Source organism: Caloenas nicobarica, chromosome 11 (genome assembly GCF_036013445.1).
Source record: "Caloenas nicobarica isolate bCalNic1 chromosome 11, bCalNic1.hap1, whole genome shotgun sequence".
NCBI lineage: Eukaryota > Metazoa > Chordata > Aves > Columbiformes > Columbidae > Caloenas > Caloenas nicobarica.
Genome location: NC_088255.1, coordinates 12,145,359 through 12,165,755, shown reverse-complemented (window position 1 = coordinate 12,165,755; position 20,397 = coordinate 12,145,359). Strand labels below are relative to the sequence as shown.

The 20,397-nt window shown below is 39.7% G+C and overlaps 1 protein-coding gene across 2 annotated transcripts in view; it reads right to left on the bottom strand.

Annotated features, from left to right (window-relative positions):
• PDZRN3 (PDZ domain containing ring finger 3) overlaps positions 1-20,397 on the bottom strand; it is a 142,576-nt gene that overhangs the window by 16,429 nt on the left and 105,750 nt on the right. Inside the window, exons 1-2 of one of the 2 annotated variants that reach the window (XM_065642478.1) lie at positions 16,972-17,211; positions 576-829 (exon numbers count right to left, since the gene is read on the bottom strand). In XM_065642478.1, coding sequence (XP_065498550.1) covers positions 576-829; positions 16,972-17,040 — 323 coding nt within the window. In that variant the 5' untranslated portion in view covers positions 17,041-17,211. Of the gene's footprint in view, positions 1-575; positions 830-16,971; positions 17,212-20,397 lie in introns of those variants that run through there. The other variant, XM_065642477.1, reaches the window with a different exon arrangement.

Sequence of the window (20,397 nt, the reverse complement as noted above, 5' to 3'; positions counted from 1 at the left end):
GAACAGCACGTCAGGGCGTGGTGTGTGTGTGTGCCAGGAGATAATTGTCCTTTTTATTTGTAAGTACAAAAGCATCAAACTGCCATTAACAATAATTAAAATTTGATTCTAAAACATCCATGACAGCACTGGTAAGTAATTTTAGACCTAGGAAATAATTTATTTGAGTAACATCGCTGCAGGGTTATAATAAAGTAATTAATACACTGGAACAGAATGTAGCAGCTCTTACCATTACACGATTTATGGCAGCCATAAAAAATAAAGTTAAAACATAAGCAACCCAAAGAGGCAGTGAGAGGAATTACAAGAAGGAATAACTTTATCCATCAAATGCCAGCAAAAAATGAGCTTTATGAGGCCATGTTGTGACTCAGTGGCATTATGTGAGTAATGGCTTGCTACTGTGTAGAAAAAATGAAAATGTTTTGAGTTATGGCTCAGTGGCGTATGAATCCTGGCTGCTTCTGGGAGTATACGTTCAGCAGTAACTAAAGGTGAGTTTGTGAACTATTTCTAACACGCCACATTAAGGAATGCAAGGACTTTCAAGGGTTTCACAAACTGTTACTTACTCTTCAGGCAGGAGGTACGGGTCTAGCACGGAGGCGGAGGGAGTAGGGGAGCCCATCTTGCTCAGAGCCATGATGTGTTCGAAAGTGATATCTGTCTGTGTGCCCACATCGACCAGCTGAGACTCGTGAGGAGGAGTGAAGCCCTTGGTGCGTGGGGTTCTCCTCAGGACCTGCACCACAATGGGCTCCTTGGCTGTTTTGAACGCTTCCACTGCCTGCTCGTGGGTTGCTTTAGATAAATCCTTCCCATTGACCTGTGGGAAGAAAGAAAGCAAGTAAAGCAATGAGATAAACAGTCAGAAAGTGGAGGATATCTTTGGGTTGGGCTGTTAATTTAAAAGTCTTGGCTTCCATCTAAAGGTAAATACAGCAAGTTCTAGGAACTATCTATGCAATGTTATGGATCTCTCTTTTCCCTTTCACTACAGCAACTTTACAAATCCTGTGCTCTGCTTTTTATTTTGATAGCTAGATTTTACTAGGCTCACTCTTTGAGATAGAGTAGATACCAGTATTCCATTGGTTTCTTGCAGATTAAAAATGTCTCATTCCTTGTTCAACCAAAACAAGCTATTGATTCTTGATTCTCCTGTAATTTTTCTATTGTATGCAACTTTTTTTTTTTATTCCCCCCTCCTCCCACCATGTTTTAGCCCTGTTACTGAACAGAACTACTGGGACAAGAGCCAAAATGACAGAATTATGTATCTATGTCTGATAAACATTTTTTCAGATGAAACTTCGTGGTGGTACTCATTCACTGCAATCAAAACCCTGCATTTTAGGGATGGATCCCTATACTGGGATAGGGAATAGAAATAATAAGGAAAAAAACATCATGAGCGTTTTTTTCAAAATCACCTTTTGTCTGTATAGCTTGGCCATTTCCCAGCCCCAGATCTCACCGCCATAATCTCCTGGTTGAGTGAATAATTATACAAACTAGAAAGCCTTTACTAAACGTGACTGAGAGACCCAGCCCAGAACTCCCGATACCAGACCCACCGGGCCATGGTGGGGTCTGAGACGAGCACGGGAACACTGATCTCTCCTGTCTCAAAAGGAGCAGTGAAGCTCCTGTTCACAGCAGCAAAACCAAACTGAGGCATGCAATTCTATACACAGTTTCAAATCTTTGGCAAGCAGAGGTGTCTTTCCTGATCCAGAGACGGTGTTGAGCACTTCCAGCCCGCTCCGGCTTTGCGTTTCACTCATGCTCAGCTTCCTTCCTCACATGGTTTCTAATGAATTCTTCCATAAGTATCTAAGTCTACTCAGGGACCGTGAAAGAGATGAGATCATATTTGTCAGAGTTTTTATAAAGTTGCAAACCCATAATTTTTGGTTTGAGTTTTGTTTTGTGACAAATCTTAATCTTTTTGTCTGTCTCTGACTGTAGAGACTGTAATTTTAAGGAAGCTAAACACAATGAACAGCTTGGAATGAACTAAAAAAGGCAACTGTGGTGAAAAGACTGAATGTGTGCCCAGTGCCTGCTGTTTCCAGCCCAAGATGGGGATTTCTTTTGAAATTTGGCCTGTTTATTAAGACATCTGCTAATCCAAAAGGTCTGTGAGCTCATATGCAAAGAACCATGTAACAGATGTGGTGGGAACCACTGGTCACTCCAAAAAGTTTTTATGCTCTTTTAACCTGCAAACTGTTGTCAGATGAAAAGAAACAATTAGAGAGATGATGCCCAGAGCAATGTGTTAGTGAAAGCTGTATAGTGACATTAAAATCCTAAAGCGTCATGCAATTGTTACCATGTTCTTTGGACTGGGGCAAGTGTTGGCTGATGTGTAGAGACAATGTGCGATTTGAGATTTGAAGACAGTGCCAGTGCTGACAGGGAGGACCCCTGTTGTAGCAGTCCTCCTCACCAAGAAGCATGCTTTATGTGTTTTCTTTATGAACGATGTCTTACACTGTACTTTTTCCAGTCAGCTACTTATTCGATAAACCACATTACTGTATCTGTAATTAGAGGTATGAGTTGCACAGTGGAAACTGCTGCCTTCTGCATGGAAGAGTAGCATATTTTTCCAAGGCATAAAAATAATGAATTTCATGGAGTGGACATAGATGCAGTAGTGTCTAGCCTCAGATATTAGTAGTGGCTACTACTTTGTCATTTAATCCTTTATGTATATGTCTGAAACGTACACTAATGTGCTGATTGCCACATTTACCTTCTTGAATATGACTGAAAACTTTAAAATATATATGTCCACATTCTGATTATCTTGTATCAGATCGCACTTAGTTCATCCTGTGCTATGCCATGTTTAGTCTGGTTAAAGTAAATGGGGCACCTGAACGTGTAACATCGTTCACTGCAGTAACTGAATTTAGCCTGCACTAAATGTCTTGCCCCAAGCAAAAAGCTGGGTTGTAATAAAGAGGGTTAACTTGAGTGCAGAATCGATTGAAAAGGCTAAATTCCTGCTGAATTACCTTGTGTACATAACACTTATTACACTGTCATCCTTGGTTTACCTTAGCGAGGCGATGACACCAGGTTTTTTGTTAAGCCAGAGAATGGAAGGTGTTAGTGTTATAGTTACGTTACACAAACACTTGTATTGACCACAATTGCTCACAGTAATGCGTAGCATGTAAAGTTTGGCCTGGTCAAATTAAATATCATTAACTCGCCCGATTGAGCAGATTACTTTAAAACAATTTGTACAGCTGTAAAATTAAGTTCAGTGTAACGTTTTCTCTGGAAAAAGGAAATGCTGATTATGGTTTGAGTTTTATTATTGGCTGCAAATTAAATGTTGCACATTTTACTGTGTGCATCCTATTTTTTTTTTTGGTACAACTAAATCCACCACGCAATAAAAGTAAAAGAATCTAAATTTCAGTAAGTGTCATGTTTTTCAGAAATGTGCTCAGAATAACTCTTGAGCAGGAAAATTTTCATGTGAGGTGCTTTCTACATCTTTGTGCTAAAAACTGGTAAAATCATGCAAAGGATAGCTTTCCAGTTTATTCCCCAATATTGTAATGATCTTGGATTATATACAATTTAGTACAGGCCTGCATTTCAGTTTACGTTCCTTAGGACGCTTTATTTCTGCATATCTGTGGATTGGCATCCTCTTTGTGCTTTGGTATGTAACTGTTATGTAAATAATCATCACTTCAAAGTGGGGTTGGTATCATGCAGGGAACAGCTGGTAGTTCATAAATTGTTACTACAAGGAATTATTTCCAAGCAGTGTCTCAACTACATTTCCTACAAGCTTGATAATGCAAGAAAAAGAGAAGTGCAGCATAGCAAGGCAGGAGGACGTGAAATAAAATCTTAGCATTCGGGGGAAGAGCTGGCTAAATTTTAATATAAAATCTCTCCTCCTGCAAAGGGGACCCTCTGTAGCAAAGGTTTGTGAATTTTGGTTGAGACTCGGCATTACACAGGTTTGCCTGTAGCCACTGCCGTGTTCCCTCTCTGGCAACACCCCAGGCAGAACACTGATACACGTGGGTTTTCACAAATGCCCATTTATCAGTGGCTTAACTGTAGGTACCGGGTGGTGAATTGAGACTGTTGAGGAGCATGAGCACATCTTGTTCTGCTTCCTTGGTTCCAGGGAGAGCCCCAAGGAGGGGCTGGAGAACACCTGGGGCAGGGCTGCTGGAAGCACTGGACCGAATGGCATCAGGGCTGGTCTGCTAGAACCTTCCGTCTGGTATTGCTGGCTCCAGCTCGGAATTGAGCATTTTATTGGGTCTTTGTATTCAACAATCTCTTGGACATTTCACAACACTAGGATTCTGCAGAGCATGGTAAATAATAACTCTAAAAAGGGATTTACCTTTGATGTATACACAGTTTTATATCATAGGTTTGGTAAAATGGCAATGATTATAGTAAAATGAAAGCATAACTCACTGTACCGTTATTATTATGGCTTAATGCACTGCTAAAATAAGGTTGCATTTAAAAGTTAACAATTCTATGAAATACGGCGGCATCCATATCACGTAAGGTAAACAATTGTCTGGACAGTAGCCATTCACACAATGAATGGTTTCAGCGTCAGTCTGTGGATTTTTTACAAGAGACCGATTCCTGACCTCAAAGTGGGTGCAATCCGTTCGGCTCTGCAGGTTTCTGTTTGCATCGGCACTCCTGGCCAGCGAGGTGGGCCGGGACTGATCAGCTGCCTTCAGAACTGCACTAACGCAGTAAGAGTTACTGGGTTGCACAGAGTTATCCCTGGGAACTATTTAGATGCTGAATGAGGAATGATGGAAGAATATGCAATGATGCCAAAATACACTTTAAAGTGATTTACAGCAGGGAAATCATGCTGTCTGCACCTGGCCGCTTAAAGAACTTGAGGTAACCGCCACATTATGTGGTAAAGAACGAGCAGTGAATAGTTTGTATTTACTTTTGTTTTTACTATTTCCCATCCCAACACATCAATAATGCCATTTTCTGTTGTAGGGACATGAGGACAGGAATGCTACAATATTTCAATAATAAAAAATAGTAATTTTCAAGTTTGCTTATGCAAAACAGAGCTTTTTTCTGGAAAAAAGTAGCAAGTATTGGTGTTTTATTTTTAGTAGCACAAAAATAATGCAAATTAAAAATAGACAGGGATGATCTCAATGGCCTCGTTTCTGGTATCTGTATAGAATTAGCACTTGTTGCTAATCTTGAGTCCTTCTGAAACTTCAGCAAATAAATAGTATTGGTTAAGATGTTTAGTCTCTATTTGGAATATTGATCATAATTGACAAACAGTTATTCCCAGTGCTTAAAAGCCAATAAATATTTTTGTACAGTTTCACTTTGTTTAAAAAAAAGTGGCTCTATAATCATAGACTTTAGTCCTAATGCTGCTGAATTGTGTTTAGCAAAATTCTTCCTTATAAATAGTGGCATCTGAAATAACATAGAAGAAAAAAAAATCCATGCATATGAATGCTTCAGAAGACTGCCAAAAACTACAAATATGCATAATTTCTTAAGAACCTTACATGCCATGTGACGGAGACAATGAGATCTTTCATGGCACAAAAGATGGATAAATTAACTTGTCTGAAATGTTGAAATGCTTAGCTTTTGGACCTTCTTTGCATTGGAAATGTATTGAATATGGAGAAAGCTGTAGTTAAACTGAACTGAATGGACCTTGATGAAATTTGTGCTAGAGCCAGAAAGCAGGCATAGCAACTGCATGACACACAGAGATAACTACTCTGAATTAAGACCATACAGTAAATAAGAAAGGGATGCTTGATTTTTTTTAATAGAAATTATGTAATGATTATGAAATAGAATAGTATTTATAGCATTTATAGTATTTTAAAATATACACTTATGTTACAATTTTGCACAAAAGCAGGCTGCAGAGAGCACACCACCTAAAATCTACATTGTAAAGGCAGCAAGAATTCTATAGATAAACATGGCATAATCCTGTTTTGGGAGTCAGTGTCTCCTAGAAGTTTTCTTTTAATACTTGAAAGTCAAATTAAATATTCACTTGAGTGTGTTTTGATGCTTACTAAAGTCACTGGGAGATCTTCCTTTGCAATGCCTTAGTTCAGGCTCTGACAGAAACAGAGAGGGGTCCAACAGCAAAGCAAGATGTTAAGAAGCCGAGTGTGCCATCGGTATTCAACAGGCATGGCCAGACTCTGACAGTGGAAAGGAAAATGGTGTCATGGTCAATTAGGTAAAATGTGATGTATATTTGTAATTGAGAAATAGAGAGATGATGGAACAAGGTATAACGGGGGAGGCTGTGACAAATCCAAATGGAGGGTCTCACCAAACAAATAAATAAGGTCTTAAACTCTCATTTCAGCCACGGGGCTTTCATTAATTCCTATTTCCAAGAAGTAAATGGTGAGAAAAATAATCAGGAATCGATAAAAAGAAAATGAAAAAAAAGAGATGGCAGTATATGCTGTATCTGGCTGAAAATGGAAGCAGCAGATGAACTTCACTGTTGAGCCGTAAATATCAGGAGAAACTGCTGCAGAACAGTCCATGGCAGAAGATGTGAAAGCAACAAATACAATGTGACCACATTTGATATCAAACTTCTGAGAGCTGTGAAAAAGGCTGGAAAAGTTTGAGCGCTAGCTTGGAGATAAAAGAGTAAAAATGGCTGTAGGATGTGGCGGGTGTAGCCTTGGTAAGTCCCAAGGGCATTCTCGAGTCTGTTTTCAAATCTTTCTTGCTTTTGGTAACTCCTTATTAAGTAGTTTGTCAGCTGCAACATGGTATGAACCTGCATCATCTGATATTGGATGTATATAAGTTATAGAGTATAGGATGCTACACACAGCTACTAGAGAGGGAGAGATAATGAATCAGTGATGGGCAAATCAACAAGGAGAAAAGGAAGAAAAAACAGGCTTGTGAAGAATTTGCACTACCTAGCTAGGATATGGCTGTCCATGTAATTTTACGGTGCTGCAAGTGTGTAAGGTATTGGATTTACAACAGCTTCTCTCTCTGTCAGAGCTCTGAGAGGTGGTCAGCATCCCTGCTGTTGAAATCTCCTTCCTCCGTTGAGTCTGGATATATGTCATGCAGAAACACCTTTTGTGAAGACAGATTTTCTCACATTGTTTTATACCATATGTATGTGCTTCTACTTTAACAATTATTCTCCTGAGAGGTTTGTTATCCTCCAGCAATTCCTGAGCCAACTGCCACTGTTCAGATGCTGATTTGGGGCCAGATCCTCCAGCTTCCACCCTGCGAGGACAAGGATGGACCCTGTGCAAGTCAACAGGCAGCTTGCAGCTATGACTGAGATGACAGAATTGTACTCTGTTACTAGAAAATACATTCTTATTTTTGTTTTAGGAAGATATTTTGATAGGATAGTACACAGTTGTGCTATTGTAATTTTATCAGTAGCCGCTGTTTAATTATTTAGCAACATAAGCTATTTACATGTTTTATTTTTCTGAGTGGGCAGAGAAGACTAATTGCCACTTTGCTGATATCGGACACAAATTGGGAGCTTTCAAGTCTATCAGAATGTGCCAGTTGTTTACACAGACAAAATTTTGTCCGGGTTACCACCAATTCTTATTTTCTTTTCCCTCTGATACAATGCCTATAGAAAACCCAGTATTTGTTCTTTCTCTTTTCCTTTCATGGCAAGAATTTACACATCCGGGTTATTTACATAAGCAAGATGTTCCTTAAACTGATTCCCAGTTTCCCACTTGCAGTCCCAAGGGGGGACACGCACACAAGCCCCAGGAGCCCAGCAGAGCCCATGCGAGGGCAACGGGCCAGGGTCGTGCTAGGAAGGTTTGCAGTAAGAGGAGGAGGTAGGATGCTCAGAGAATGTACGTGAGGAGTTTTGTGTTCATCAGGCATGTGCAAACATCATTCGTAATAGTATAGATGAAGTAACTCTGGACATTGGCAGAAGTAGTTAACCGAAAGGTTGAGAAAGCCAGCAAATTCCTGTGCATAGAGTTTACTGTGTGTAGTAGCATTATTTTGTACTTTATTTTTTTTCAGTAGTGTGTAACATTGGTTTTTGGGTGTTGGTGGTATACAACAGAAACTAGAAGGGTTTCTGTAAAAGAAAATTATTTTTCCATCCATCAAGTTAGACTGATTTATATGGGTTTAACGTCATGAATGGTAACCATTTGTATGCATTGTACAGCTTGTTGGTTCTCCTGTGCTTCACAAATGTCAGAGAGAAAAAACTTTTTTGCTTAAGAATGAGTAAGCAGCTTTTCTTTGTAGAAATTCATGCAAATCCTTGGGAAGTGCACTATAAAAATGCTAGTTCTGTTAGACTTCAGATGTCTGTGCTCCATTTATAACGCTCTTTATGGTCTGATTCACTTCTTTAGCAAGTTCTTAAGAAGTCTGCATATTAAGAAAAAGCAGCAGAACTTTAAAGATTTTCATAGAAACCAGAGCAGCAAAAAGCCTATTTTATAAACCCCCTTTTCCTCAGGAATTGGAGAAAGAAGGTTCGAAATATAGGTTAATTCTTCTCGCAGCTCCACCTAATCCCTCTTTTATTTCCCTCATATGGATGGTCTCTCTCTTTTTCAAAAAAACAGAATTATATTGTTTAGTAATAGACTGTTTCCATGTGTGTGCATTTCCCTTCTGCCTTGTGAGCCGTCCATGACAAAATAGTTAAGACCAAAGAAAAATTCTTTACTTAAGAGTACAGAATACATTTGTTCTCTAAACCGTTAACTTCCAAATGGAAAATCTTGGGAGAAAGGCCCTTGAAATAAAGGAATTTTTATTCTGCTAGTAATTAGAACATTTACGTATTAACAAGGCAGTGCTAGTACTGTATATAGCATACTAAACTGTGCCTGCTTTTTTTTTTTTGGTTGGATTCTCAGACCCTGCTCCGATGTGTCGGGACTCAAAATAAAACCACTGGGGAATTTTATCAGTTGCTTCAATGAAAACAGATTTAGACTAATGCTAGGGCTTCTGAGACTCTTGTACTTGCTCTATAAGCAAAGTTTACTTGGAGCTCTTTTTTCTTAAATATGCATTCATTATGTTAAATGACTTTGTATCAGGGCAGAAATATTTTTTTGTCTTTTGCCAGCATTAAAAGTGAGCTTTTGTGTATCTGCTCATGGCTTACTGACCCTGGTCCATATAAAGCACAGACAGGAGTTTACAGACTGTCCCTTTTGAATGCCTCTGCCTTTTCAGTAGCATGACCCAGAGGGAGTCAATCAATTATACTTATGAGTGAGGTACAAATGACAGACATAAATAATAATGAATTACTAATGAGCAGAATTCAGCAAGTGCAATTCCCCACTTTCTCTCATCCTCTGGATTTGCCCACGTACAGCCCTCTTCCGTAGGCTGCTTGTGCCGTGACACTGAAATCCTCATGCCCTGTTCCAGTGTGCTCCCAAGAGGCAAACCCCATGTCTGTGTACTCGTCTAGTACAGCAAATTACAAAAAAATACATTTTTAAATGAATTATAATTTGCTTTTTAAAAAGCTGTGAATTTCTAGTTTTACATTTAAAATACAGAATCTTGTAACAAGAGGTCCCCGTGCAGGCAGGTGTCTAAGAGTTGTCTCTCCTTTTATCATTCTAGCACATAATTGCAATCAACAGAGGTGTTGCCATACTGATGATGTTTCATTTATTTCATGTGATGACAAGTGTAATACATAATGATAGTAAATGGCATAAAAAGATTAATCTGTTTAGTTGAGGGTGTAATCTTACATGGATTTAGACTAAATTGAAGTGACATAAGAAATGAATGCTTGTAGTGATTCAGGCCAAAAGTCCCTGTAGAGCAGCCACCCTTCTCCAGCAGTGCCATGCAGAGGGTGCTTTGAGAACGCTGTAAGAGTAAGAAATACTCAGAGGGACTTTTCTCCTGCTAAGCCCTTCCAGCACCTATAGCTCAAATACTTGACAGTCTAGCAATATTTACACCATACCTCAATTAAAATCAGAGTAGTAAAAGATGTATAGATCAGGCCTTAAAATAATATTATTTTAGTAGCATATCAGACCATGCAAATGCAGAACAAAAGACTGCTCCTAGCAAAAAGACAAAAGGAGTATTGTAGAGGTGAGAAAACGAAACCCAGAACAAGTCAGTAATCTACCTGAGGTCACTGAGACACGCCACAACTGAAACCTGAACACGGATCTCCAGGACGCTGTGTGTAAAACCACTCCACGACATTCCCATTTCTGCACCGTTGCTCTTCGTTTGTAGTTTTTGAGTCCATCCTCCCACTCCCCTCCCCTCTTCCACAAGTATCTCTGATGCAAGTTGTGGAAAGAGCAATTGTGGATAGCTCTGAAGAAATCTGGGTTCAAGGGGATTCAAGTTGCTGCCAAGAAAAGATGCAAAAACCAGCCCGTGCTGCTCCCTGGGAACCCAGCAGCAGTGGCAGACCCAAGTGGGTTTGTTAAGAGGAGGGTCTGCTCCTCCAGTAGCTGCCTGCAGAGTGGGCTTTGTAATCCTGGGCCATCTGGTCCCAGAAGCTGAGCACTGTTCTCAGCTGAAGAACACAAACCTTAGAATTTGTCGTGTAGGTAGAAATCCCACCACCACCTCACTCTACCCTTCTAGTCTGTGCTGCTTGACCATGGCCTAGAATTCTCAGTGTGCTATTGATAAAAACATGTTCATTTTCCTTTTTTGGCTAAAACTCATGGCAGTTACACAGATACTGTCAGGTCAGGTGCTAGAGCTTCTGTTGCACTCTGAAAGTAACTCAGCCAAATTTAAAAAGGCTTTCTTATCAGCTGTGATTTTTCAAAATATGAATGTTCACTTTTTCTAAAATGATGCTGTAGGAACTAATTCACTCAGTGTAAATGCACATGATCCATGAAAATGCATAAACCAAATATGGTTATAGTCTGATTGTATGATTACTATTTCTGTGAAGCACTTTATTTCTCAAGTGTCCCCAAGGAGTCTGATGGTAGTGTTTGAGAAATGGACTGCTACCGAATGCAGCAAAAGTGGTGTCTCAATGTAAAGGCAGGAGAAATTTCGGCAATCAGAAATGGAACGAAGTGCCCAGTTCCTGTGGCAGTGGACAGTGCGTCCAATCACCTACAACATGTCCATGTCCAGAATTATCACTGGAGTGACAGAAGTAAGAAAACACTGCCACGATGCTTACTGTTTTTCTTTTTAGATGGTGGCCTGTAGCTTTTTACCTGAAGAGATATGGTATTAATAAGAAGGCTTTCTTCAATAGTCACTGTTTAAAGTAGTGAATATTGTAGTCTTGTTCAAAGTTTATGCATATTTTATGTTATTTATTCTGCCACCCTCCTGTCAAATTCCTAACTGGCTACTGGGTTCTAGGTAGATCTACTTATATTTACCCCTTGAGTCTCTGCAAGGAACAATCCCAGCGTATAGAAAAATGTAGAGTTGTCCTGTCCTAGTGAAAGTGAAGCCTGACCTTTTGTTTCGTTATTAATGAGCACAGCAAAACACATTTATTAAATCTGCACTTTTTCATTGCTCCATATGTTTCCTTTTTCCCAGCCCATGTCTGACATGTGACAGTAAAGCACGGAGTGATTGTCCCTAGTGCCTTCTCCCTCGTGACTTCTTGCCACCTGCTTCATCGCATTAAACAGATGTATAAGTGTAAAGCATTACAAAACTCATCTTTTCAATCATTTATCACTTAAAAAAAATCCAAATAAAGCTATGGTATGGTTAAGCATTTTATCTGCTCATTTAAAGAAGAAAAACACTGTGATTTTTAGAAAGATTATGAAGCAAACAGTAAGATATTTCAGGTATACAGTAAGTCAAATTACCCATTTATATCACAGGTGACCATCAGGCATTTTGTTTATCTCATATCACATCTAATCTATGCTCCTTTATTGACAAAAATATTCCTCTAACATGCAATAAAGAGTATCTTCCAGAGAAATCCTAACGGAGGCATTGCATTATTCATCGTCAAGTGAAGAGGAAAATTTCAATTGCCAGTTTCTGGTAAATGTCTAATTAAGAAAGGGGACTTCTGAGCCACAGACAGGCGCCATGATCATTAAAGGGTAGTTTTCTGAAGATTATGAGTCTCCAGTCTGCCAAGCAGAGTTTTTCTACAGCTGAACTAATTCAGCAGTAGAAAACCCTGTCTAGAACAAAGCCCTTGGAATTAACATCTTGTTTAAGCAAACACATGCCTACTTTGAAGTAAGTGTGGTAGGTTCACAACTGTTATTGAGGTCAAGTTTAATGGTAGTGAAGTGACAGAATATGACTTCAATGCTATTCTTAATTTCAGCTGCAGCACAGAGAGTGTACGTACCGAGCATTTGAAGCCATACAGTGTATTTCAGGTAGATCAATTTACTATAATTGGCACAGCCAGTTCGGTCTTAACATGGAAAACTACTGAAATGTAGACCAACTAATTCTCTGCCTGCCCAATTAAATTTGAGGGTGTGAAAAGCATATGTACAGAGACAATTATTGTTGTTTCCCAAATCTTACAGTTTTGATTAGGATTTTTTTTTTACCATAATGTTTATTTTGGCAAGCTTCGTTCTGACCCTGATTTAAGATAACATCATTGCTCAGCAGGTTCAAGTCTAGTTAGACTGTTTCCTTGAATCAGGTTTTCTTAATGACTGATTAGCTTAGTCTAATTTTTGCAAGTCTAAACATGTGAATGGAATTCTAATGGTGAAGGGAACTGTTTCAGTGATCAGCTCAGTGCAGCCTGGTTTGTGTGCGAGTCCTGCTGAAGGAATAGTCTCCAATAGTCTCCTCAAAAATGATGCTGCTTGAAGTTGCCAAAGAAATATGGGGTCAGTTAGTTCCTCGTCACTACTGTCTGCTCATTAGCACTGCAATTTGTACGCTGACCTTGGTGCTCATACAACCTTGGCCGCCTCCTGTCTTAGTCTAGTTTAAAAGACAATTCCAGCTTGTCTACCATTGTTTTTACCAACACTGTCATTTTTACTTCTCTCTGGGACATGCCAGGCCACGAGCATGTGAACAGGACTTTCAAGTTACTAAAACACTAAAAGGTCACTACACCAACTGTTTATTTATATATGAACTTTAGTATTTGTGGTAGGTGCCAGATCAACAATCATGGAAGCAGAAATCTTCTGACCTCAGATCATCTGAAGCAAGGGCAGTGGCAACATGAGCTTATTTCCTGCCAACGTTTCCATCCTTATTTTGGAAGGACAGCCGGGAGGAAGGGCTCAGTCTCCATGCTCACTTATTGCATGATTCCTCAGCTGGAAGTGCCAGTTTTGAGGGGTTGTTTTTTGAGGGGTGTTACTTCCCACCATGAGAACTGGATGAACCCCCATCATCTTTAGTCCCAGGGAACAGCTTTGAGCAGCGCCCATCCAGTTTAGAGTCATCTGTGATTTAAAACTATGTTCTTATCTTTGGAAATATTGTCTATTTAGGATATTATTTCACTGTGTGCCTACCTCCCAAACTGTGTGTCAGCCTGTGCTTAGAGTGAACTATGCACTCTGAAAGTTTCTTAAATTGAGGTCCTAATCTTTTTTTTCTATTTTACAAATTCAAAAGCTCTATCTCAGGTGACTCATTTTTCTTTAGATTTCCTTCAATGGAGATTACTTTTTGTTGCCTCAGGAATTTTCCTACAAAGGGAAAAGCCTTTATTTCTGTTATTGTTTGTATAGGAGCTGACGACATTGAGAAAAGCCAACTGGAAAACTGGTCTGAACACCCTCCCAGTTTTCTGGTTTTCTTTCTTTTCCCTTCTCTCTCCATTTTCACAACCATAAAAATCTTCTTAAGAATATTTCCTTTTAACTAGAAAATGAAAATCTAATAGCATATAATTACTTCATTTCACATGCTGTATGCAACTGGGAAGTAAATCTCAGGACACATCTAAGATATTATACACATCATGTTGCTGCCACAAGCGCACTTATTGTCAGTGATGCTGTTCTGCGTCGAGATTTCAAGCTGCCACAGTCCCCTTTGTATTTATAATACAAAGCATTGATATGCATGGCTACAATAGACTTTAATGATGAGGTGTCTTAATTTAGTTTTTATTATGTGATTAAAGGTACAATAAGGTATGTGTTCAACAAGAGGAAAGACCATTGTTCTGCATCATTAAGCTCACAGCGGCCCAAAAAGAAATTGTAGGCAATGTGCCAAAGCCCTTAATGAAGAGGATCTCTTTGAATTATCTATGGATGAGGAAGGGATAAAGCCTGAGCCCTGGTATATTTGATCCTCTTTGTGCTCTCTGTTATGAGGACTTACGGAGCCAGACGTACCGGACCTTCTGGAATTGCAATTTATTGAAGCATTGATTTCCCAGCCACACTAAAGCTCTTGGCCTAATAGAGAAAGTGCAGTTATGTACTATTATTAATTCTTGCAAGTGTTTTCTGAATTCCTACATCTGAGAGTCATGAACTTTTAAGAAATAAGGCTAAGGGGATTTATTTGTAACAATGCTCAATATTTCCTAAATCCAAGTTACGCAAATTTTGTCTAGCTTGAACTTTAAAAAAGCGTCTTATTAGTTATCTTAGAAATGGCAATGTCGTCTTATCACGTGATATTAGGGTTCCATGGATGATCCAAAATAAAACCACTATAAGAGGTATTTGTTACTGCTAGCATATTTTGAAACTTTAGTCTTTTACATCCTGTTACTTTACATGAATAATTCTTAATCTCTCTCATGGTTAAATTTTAACTGATTGCTCTTAATTTACATGAGGACGCATTTTTATAGGTATAGTGACATTTAATTATCTGGATGTACTTGCTGAGCTATAGAATTCCCTCCTACTTGTCTTGTGAAACAGAGAAATCAAAGTAGTAGCCTGTTAAAATAATTTTGCACAATAATTTATATTCTGGAATAATCGGGGATTATACTCTTAAATAATGCAGGCTTTGCTACGTTAGAAATCCAGTTTTATAGGATTACATGCACCTCTCGCTTTTGTGGAAGCTGAGGCTATTCCAAGCATCTTTCCCAAAGGACTTCCATGCTTGGAGTTAATCACAGGTGCTGTGCACTGTACTCCACACATCGCTGAAAAAATGGTAGATTGCAGCAATTTTTGCAGGTTGACTTCTAAATCAAACTACTGCTGGGGATCTGCACCTACAGCCAGCATCAGATAGTTCAGTCATCTCGGATATCAGTGGGATGGTTCCTGTGACTGATTTAAGGACATGTATTTAAAGAATGTTGTCCTGCATCTGTTAGATGTCAGTAACTTGCAAAGATTCTCTGCTACCTTCATTTCACAACAAAAAATGTGCAAACTTTCTAAACAATCAAAATATTCATAATTTGTTGCTGTTTCAGTCTGTTCTGGTTGTTGCGCTTCTGACTGTGATTCACTGATTGTCCTCAAACCCTGACTGTGTGAAAACCTGGCAACCTTGGGAGACAAGTAACTATTTCCACAGCCACTGCTTGATCTGAACGGAGGATTCACACAAACAATACCTGGCGCCAGGTCTGCTGCTGCACGCAGCATCTGAAACTAGTTCTCAGTACAGAATAATGTCTGAGAAATCTGATTACCTCTCTCTTAAATTCTTCCGACCGTCACATGCATAGCAACTTAGCAAGTGGAAGTGAGTTAGTATAAATAGAAATGACAGTACACGTGTCTTCCTATTTGCTCTCACAAGTTTTTTTTTTTTTTCTTCCACAAAGCATCAGTGTCCTTTGGGTGAGTGAGCGAGAACCAGATCAAAACTATGTGTTCAAAATTTAATCCCTTCCCTACTAGCATAACACACAAGCCACATATTTTATTCCCTTTGCTGTCAGTGACATCAGGTGGGGAGGCAGCGAGGAGCCAGGATTTCCTTCCCCGCTGAGCCGTCCCCTCTGCCGGCGAGCGCTGAGCACGACAGTGCTGGGGAATGTCCCCACACGCCTGTCACTGCGGGAATTGTCACTTACTCTGAACAGCAAGGTGGTAAAGTGCAGCTGGAGGGATCTGGGTAGTTTCTGTTTATCTGGAGAGTTTGTACACACAACCTGCTTCACGTTTGCAGAGGTTAACCATAAGCTTTCTGCCTGTGATTATTTGAAAAGAGATTAGTAGGAGTGTGTCCCTCAACACTTGGCCATCGCTTTGCGTGGTTCCATCATGCTGTTTTGGCCCAGACTGTACTTCGGATGTGACAGAGTGAGAAATTTCAGAGGGGGAGATAATACAGACAGAAGGAAAAGCAGAAACATAGAAAGCACCATTTTTGTAATAGAAGTTAGGTGTTTTATCACATTTTTAGAAAACTTATCAGATGCCTAATAGGAATAATTTGACCTATAAAGATCTGTAGAGTAGTAGTTTTAAGATGGTGTCAAATCTAACTATTTGCTAGCTGGCATTTCCACACAAAAATGACAAGAACTACCCATAAAGTTACATTGACGGGAACAGGCACTTAAAGACCGGACTGAGCACTGAATGAATGCATTGCACAGACACAAGTGTCTGTGTGTGCTTGTAAACAGATTCCAAACCTTCCTTGCTGTCTTTCCTAACTTGTTCAAAGAGTGTGTGACCAAGCCATGATCCTTGTCAAGAAATTTCACCTAATACACACTGGAGAAATTAACAACAGAGTCCTGTTTTGTGATGTAAAGTTTTGTAAAAAGGTTGATGTGCAATAGTATACATATTTAAATATTTATGTTCTGCAAGCGTGAATGGGAAGGTACATCATAAAACCACAATAATTATCATGCACATATCAAATAAGGCAACCCCTCTTTCATTTCCACTTGTATAAGCAGTTTTTGGCACTCCAATTTCCCTGCCGTTAACAGTGGTGATCACAAGCCTAAAAGAGATCATCTGCTTTTAGAAATAAAATCTAATGCTTTACCTGACAAACTTCGTACAGTAACTTGTACTGTTCTTCTTGCTTCTGTAGAGTGCACAAACTGCATCCCATGTTTAAATAAGCGGCAGAAATAATCTTCCCTGTTCAGCAGAGCAGCCCCAGCAGTCTCCGTTCACAAGCACGCAGACTGCCCCGGAGCCCCCAGCTGGGCTGGCTGGACCCCAGCAGCTCCCGGCGAATCGCCTGGGGTGCTGCAGAGCGATCCTGCTCCGATCCTGCTCCGATCCTGCTCCGATCCTCCGCACTCGCCCTCCGTCCCCGGCAGCGCTCAGCGCTCCCTCTGCCGCTGTGCTGCAGCACCCTGCTCCCATGCACACGCTATATACTGCTGCTCATGCATATTAATCAGCTCTCATTGACTATTCATAACAGACAGTGATACAGAAGCTATAATTGCCAGCTATGACAGCTGAAATTTCTCTAATTAACAGGCAAGTGCTTCAGTAGCAGGCATAATAAAAGACACTAACAATTTTGTAAACCATTTTGTAGCAATTACAAATAAACATGACTACATTTTACTGTGGTCCCTCAGGATAATTTTTAACATATTTAAGCAGGCTGGAAGTACAGTTTAAATGTAAGTCACAGTGAAATGAGTGTAGTGGTAGAAAACTCAGCTGTGGCAAAGTTGAATATGCTTAGTAGCATTTATTTTCCTCTCATAGCGGGGTGGTATCTGAGAGCCTCAGTTTTATAGCAGGAGATGACTGAACCAGGCATTTAACAAACATGGCAGAGAAAGGCCATCTCTGTCCCTGAAAGCCTACACACAGCCTTAGGACCTGGCTACAAAGCAGAAGAAATATATGTGAATGTGTGTGGATTTAGAGAAAAAAAAAAGCCTCGGATTAATATTTATAGATTAGCCTTAGATTAATATTTATACCAAGTGAAAAATGGCCATCTCTGCTACTGACTCATTGCATTTGAAGAGTGTAAATGACAGGTTCAGATATTATTTTTTAATATTAAAATATAAACTTTACTAGATTATGAAAAGATATACAATAAGTATGGCATTTATGACTACTCAGTATTTGAGTGCCTAGATCCATACTGATCCTGTGCCACAGATGTAAAGCACAAAACATCAGTGAACTGCCCAATGAACTAGAAAAGTACTCATAAGTCATAAGCTTTATGGATGTTTTCCAGTCTGGAGGAAACACTACCTTGTGTTACAAGTTTGGATGGGCTATACTTTTTCCAATTGTTTAAGCATTCAGAAGGTGTGCATTTTTATAATCCTTATTTCAATTCATTCTGTTATAAAGAAGATGATAGAATAGCTAGGAATGAGACCAAGGGTGTAATTCTGACACAGGCGTTGCGTGGCAGAGGGCCTGGATCTTGTGCTGTGGTTCTCTAACTGGTTTCTGAGTATTTGCTTAGTGAGTTTCTGTGGATGATGATGGAAACTTTGTGCAAGGATTATCTGCAGCTTTTGTGTGTCCAAACTCTGTACACAGGTATCTTGAAGGATACACGGTTATTGCTACAATTGTACTGAGTCACAATTTGCATTAAAATATTCAGCTACTGAAATGTAGCTCATACTGTTCATATGTTTTAGTACTGAACTTTAGTAAATAGAAACAGCAACAAGAAGGGGGCCCTTAACTCTGAGACTGTGTTTTGGTAGCAAAATCTGCCTACAGGAAAAGAAAGAAAGGAGACCTCTTCAAATCCTGGCCAAATATGTGAAAGCAGATCGGGACTCCATCCCTGTGCTGTGACTGTGATGTTTCCCTGAGGAGACAGCGGGAGAACTTGCAAGGTTAGAGAATGACAGAGGTAGCTGGATCTTACTGCTGGCCCTCCAAGCTGAGAACGATTCAGGCCATCCCTGCTGAGATGTGCAGCCACACGCTACGGGCTCTTCCAAAGCTGGTTGACAGCCAGTGCCTGTGGGTCGTGAACAACTGGAAGGTTCTTGCACAAGGGAACTAGTGTTCCCTAAAAGCAGAAAAGATGATGATGATGATAACTGAAGTGCAAAAATAGACAACTCTACTGAAATAGTAAAAAAAGAAAAATATGGCTTTTATTAGATGAATCTGGTTATGTAATTTGATCAAGCAACTTCAGGTAAAACTTTCAAAAATATTGCCTATTTTTTTTTTAAATGCAATTAAGTTTCTTCCTAAACACTAGTTGCTATTTAAATGTTATATTGTTCAGTTCAGGTGGCTGAATTCAGTCAGGAAGTTTTTTCAGAAATACTGCGCAGCTGGATATGATTAGAAATAAAACAGGAACATGTGGGTTATTTCATTTCCAGTTTCAACGGAAATGCACCTATTTGTTGTTTTCCTATAGTAACATGATAGGCTACATGAGATAACATTTCATCTGATTCCAAAAGATAATCTAAATCAGGCCGGGAGAGTAAGTCCAGCAGAAGACCATTGTTTGTATGTAAGAGTGGAGGGGTCCCATAGATGTGATGTTTCAGATTTTTCTAACAGAGCCCGAGCACGTTGCTCAGCAGCAAACGGCGTGGCTTAATGGTGCAGTTGGCTTTGTTGCACTGTTGCTCTGGTAAATAAGTGACCCTGACAGTCAGGCCAGCGCTTATCTCAACAGAGATGGTTTCCATTACTGAAATCTATTTTGTATTCCTCTATTCATCTCATAGACAGAAACAGTACTGCTACCCCAGGTTAATACAGACAAGTTTTTACGGTACTTTGCCAAACTTTAAACGTTTGGGCTGGAAACTTGCGTTCTGGGCATTGTCCAAGGCTGATTCTTGTTTTTAATGCTACACTTCAGCCAAAGTGTTTTGGCCATTTCTAAGAGTAAGGTTACAGAAAAAAAAATACATTGCTTGCCCACGTTAAGAAATTCTAGATGTGTCTTCTTTGAGAAGATTTTAGCATGAACATACTTTGAAGCAAGAATTTGAAGTTTGGCATAAGGATGGTTTGTGGTGTCCCTGTGAAATCTGCTAAATTTGGTCAGCTCTCAAGCTATTGCAGTTTGCGTGTTCTGAGTAAAAAGCTGCTATGAGTTTTCAGGTTAATGCTTTTGAGACTTCTTCCATGATGGAGGAGGTCGGTGGGTGATGCCACAAGGTCTGATGAGGCCGAGCGCTGCAGTTCTGTTTCCTAATTGCTCTTCGTGACGTTCAAGGACTGACATCAAGAACAAAGAGATTTTCTCAGTGCTCCTCGCTGCTGGATCAGAGGGACAGAAAGAGCCACCCGAGCTGTCCAGGATGGGGTAGATGTTAATTGTCTGATTACACTTGCTTTGTAACATACGTACACAGGGAAGCCCAGCATGTTACAGGAACCCTTGTCAACACGTGCCATACATGGTGGAGGTAAACTGGCTTCCTTTGGTTTGTCCCAGTAAGGTAGCTCGTTATGGGATCTGTCATTTGGGTTAACAACGTGTCAT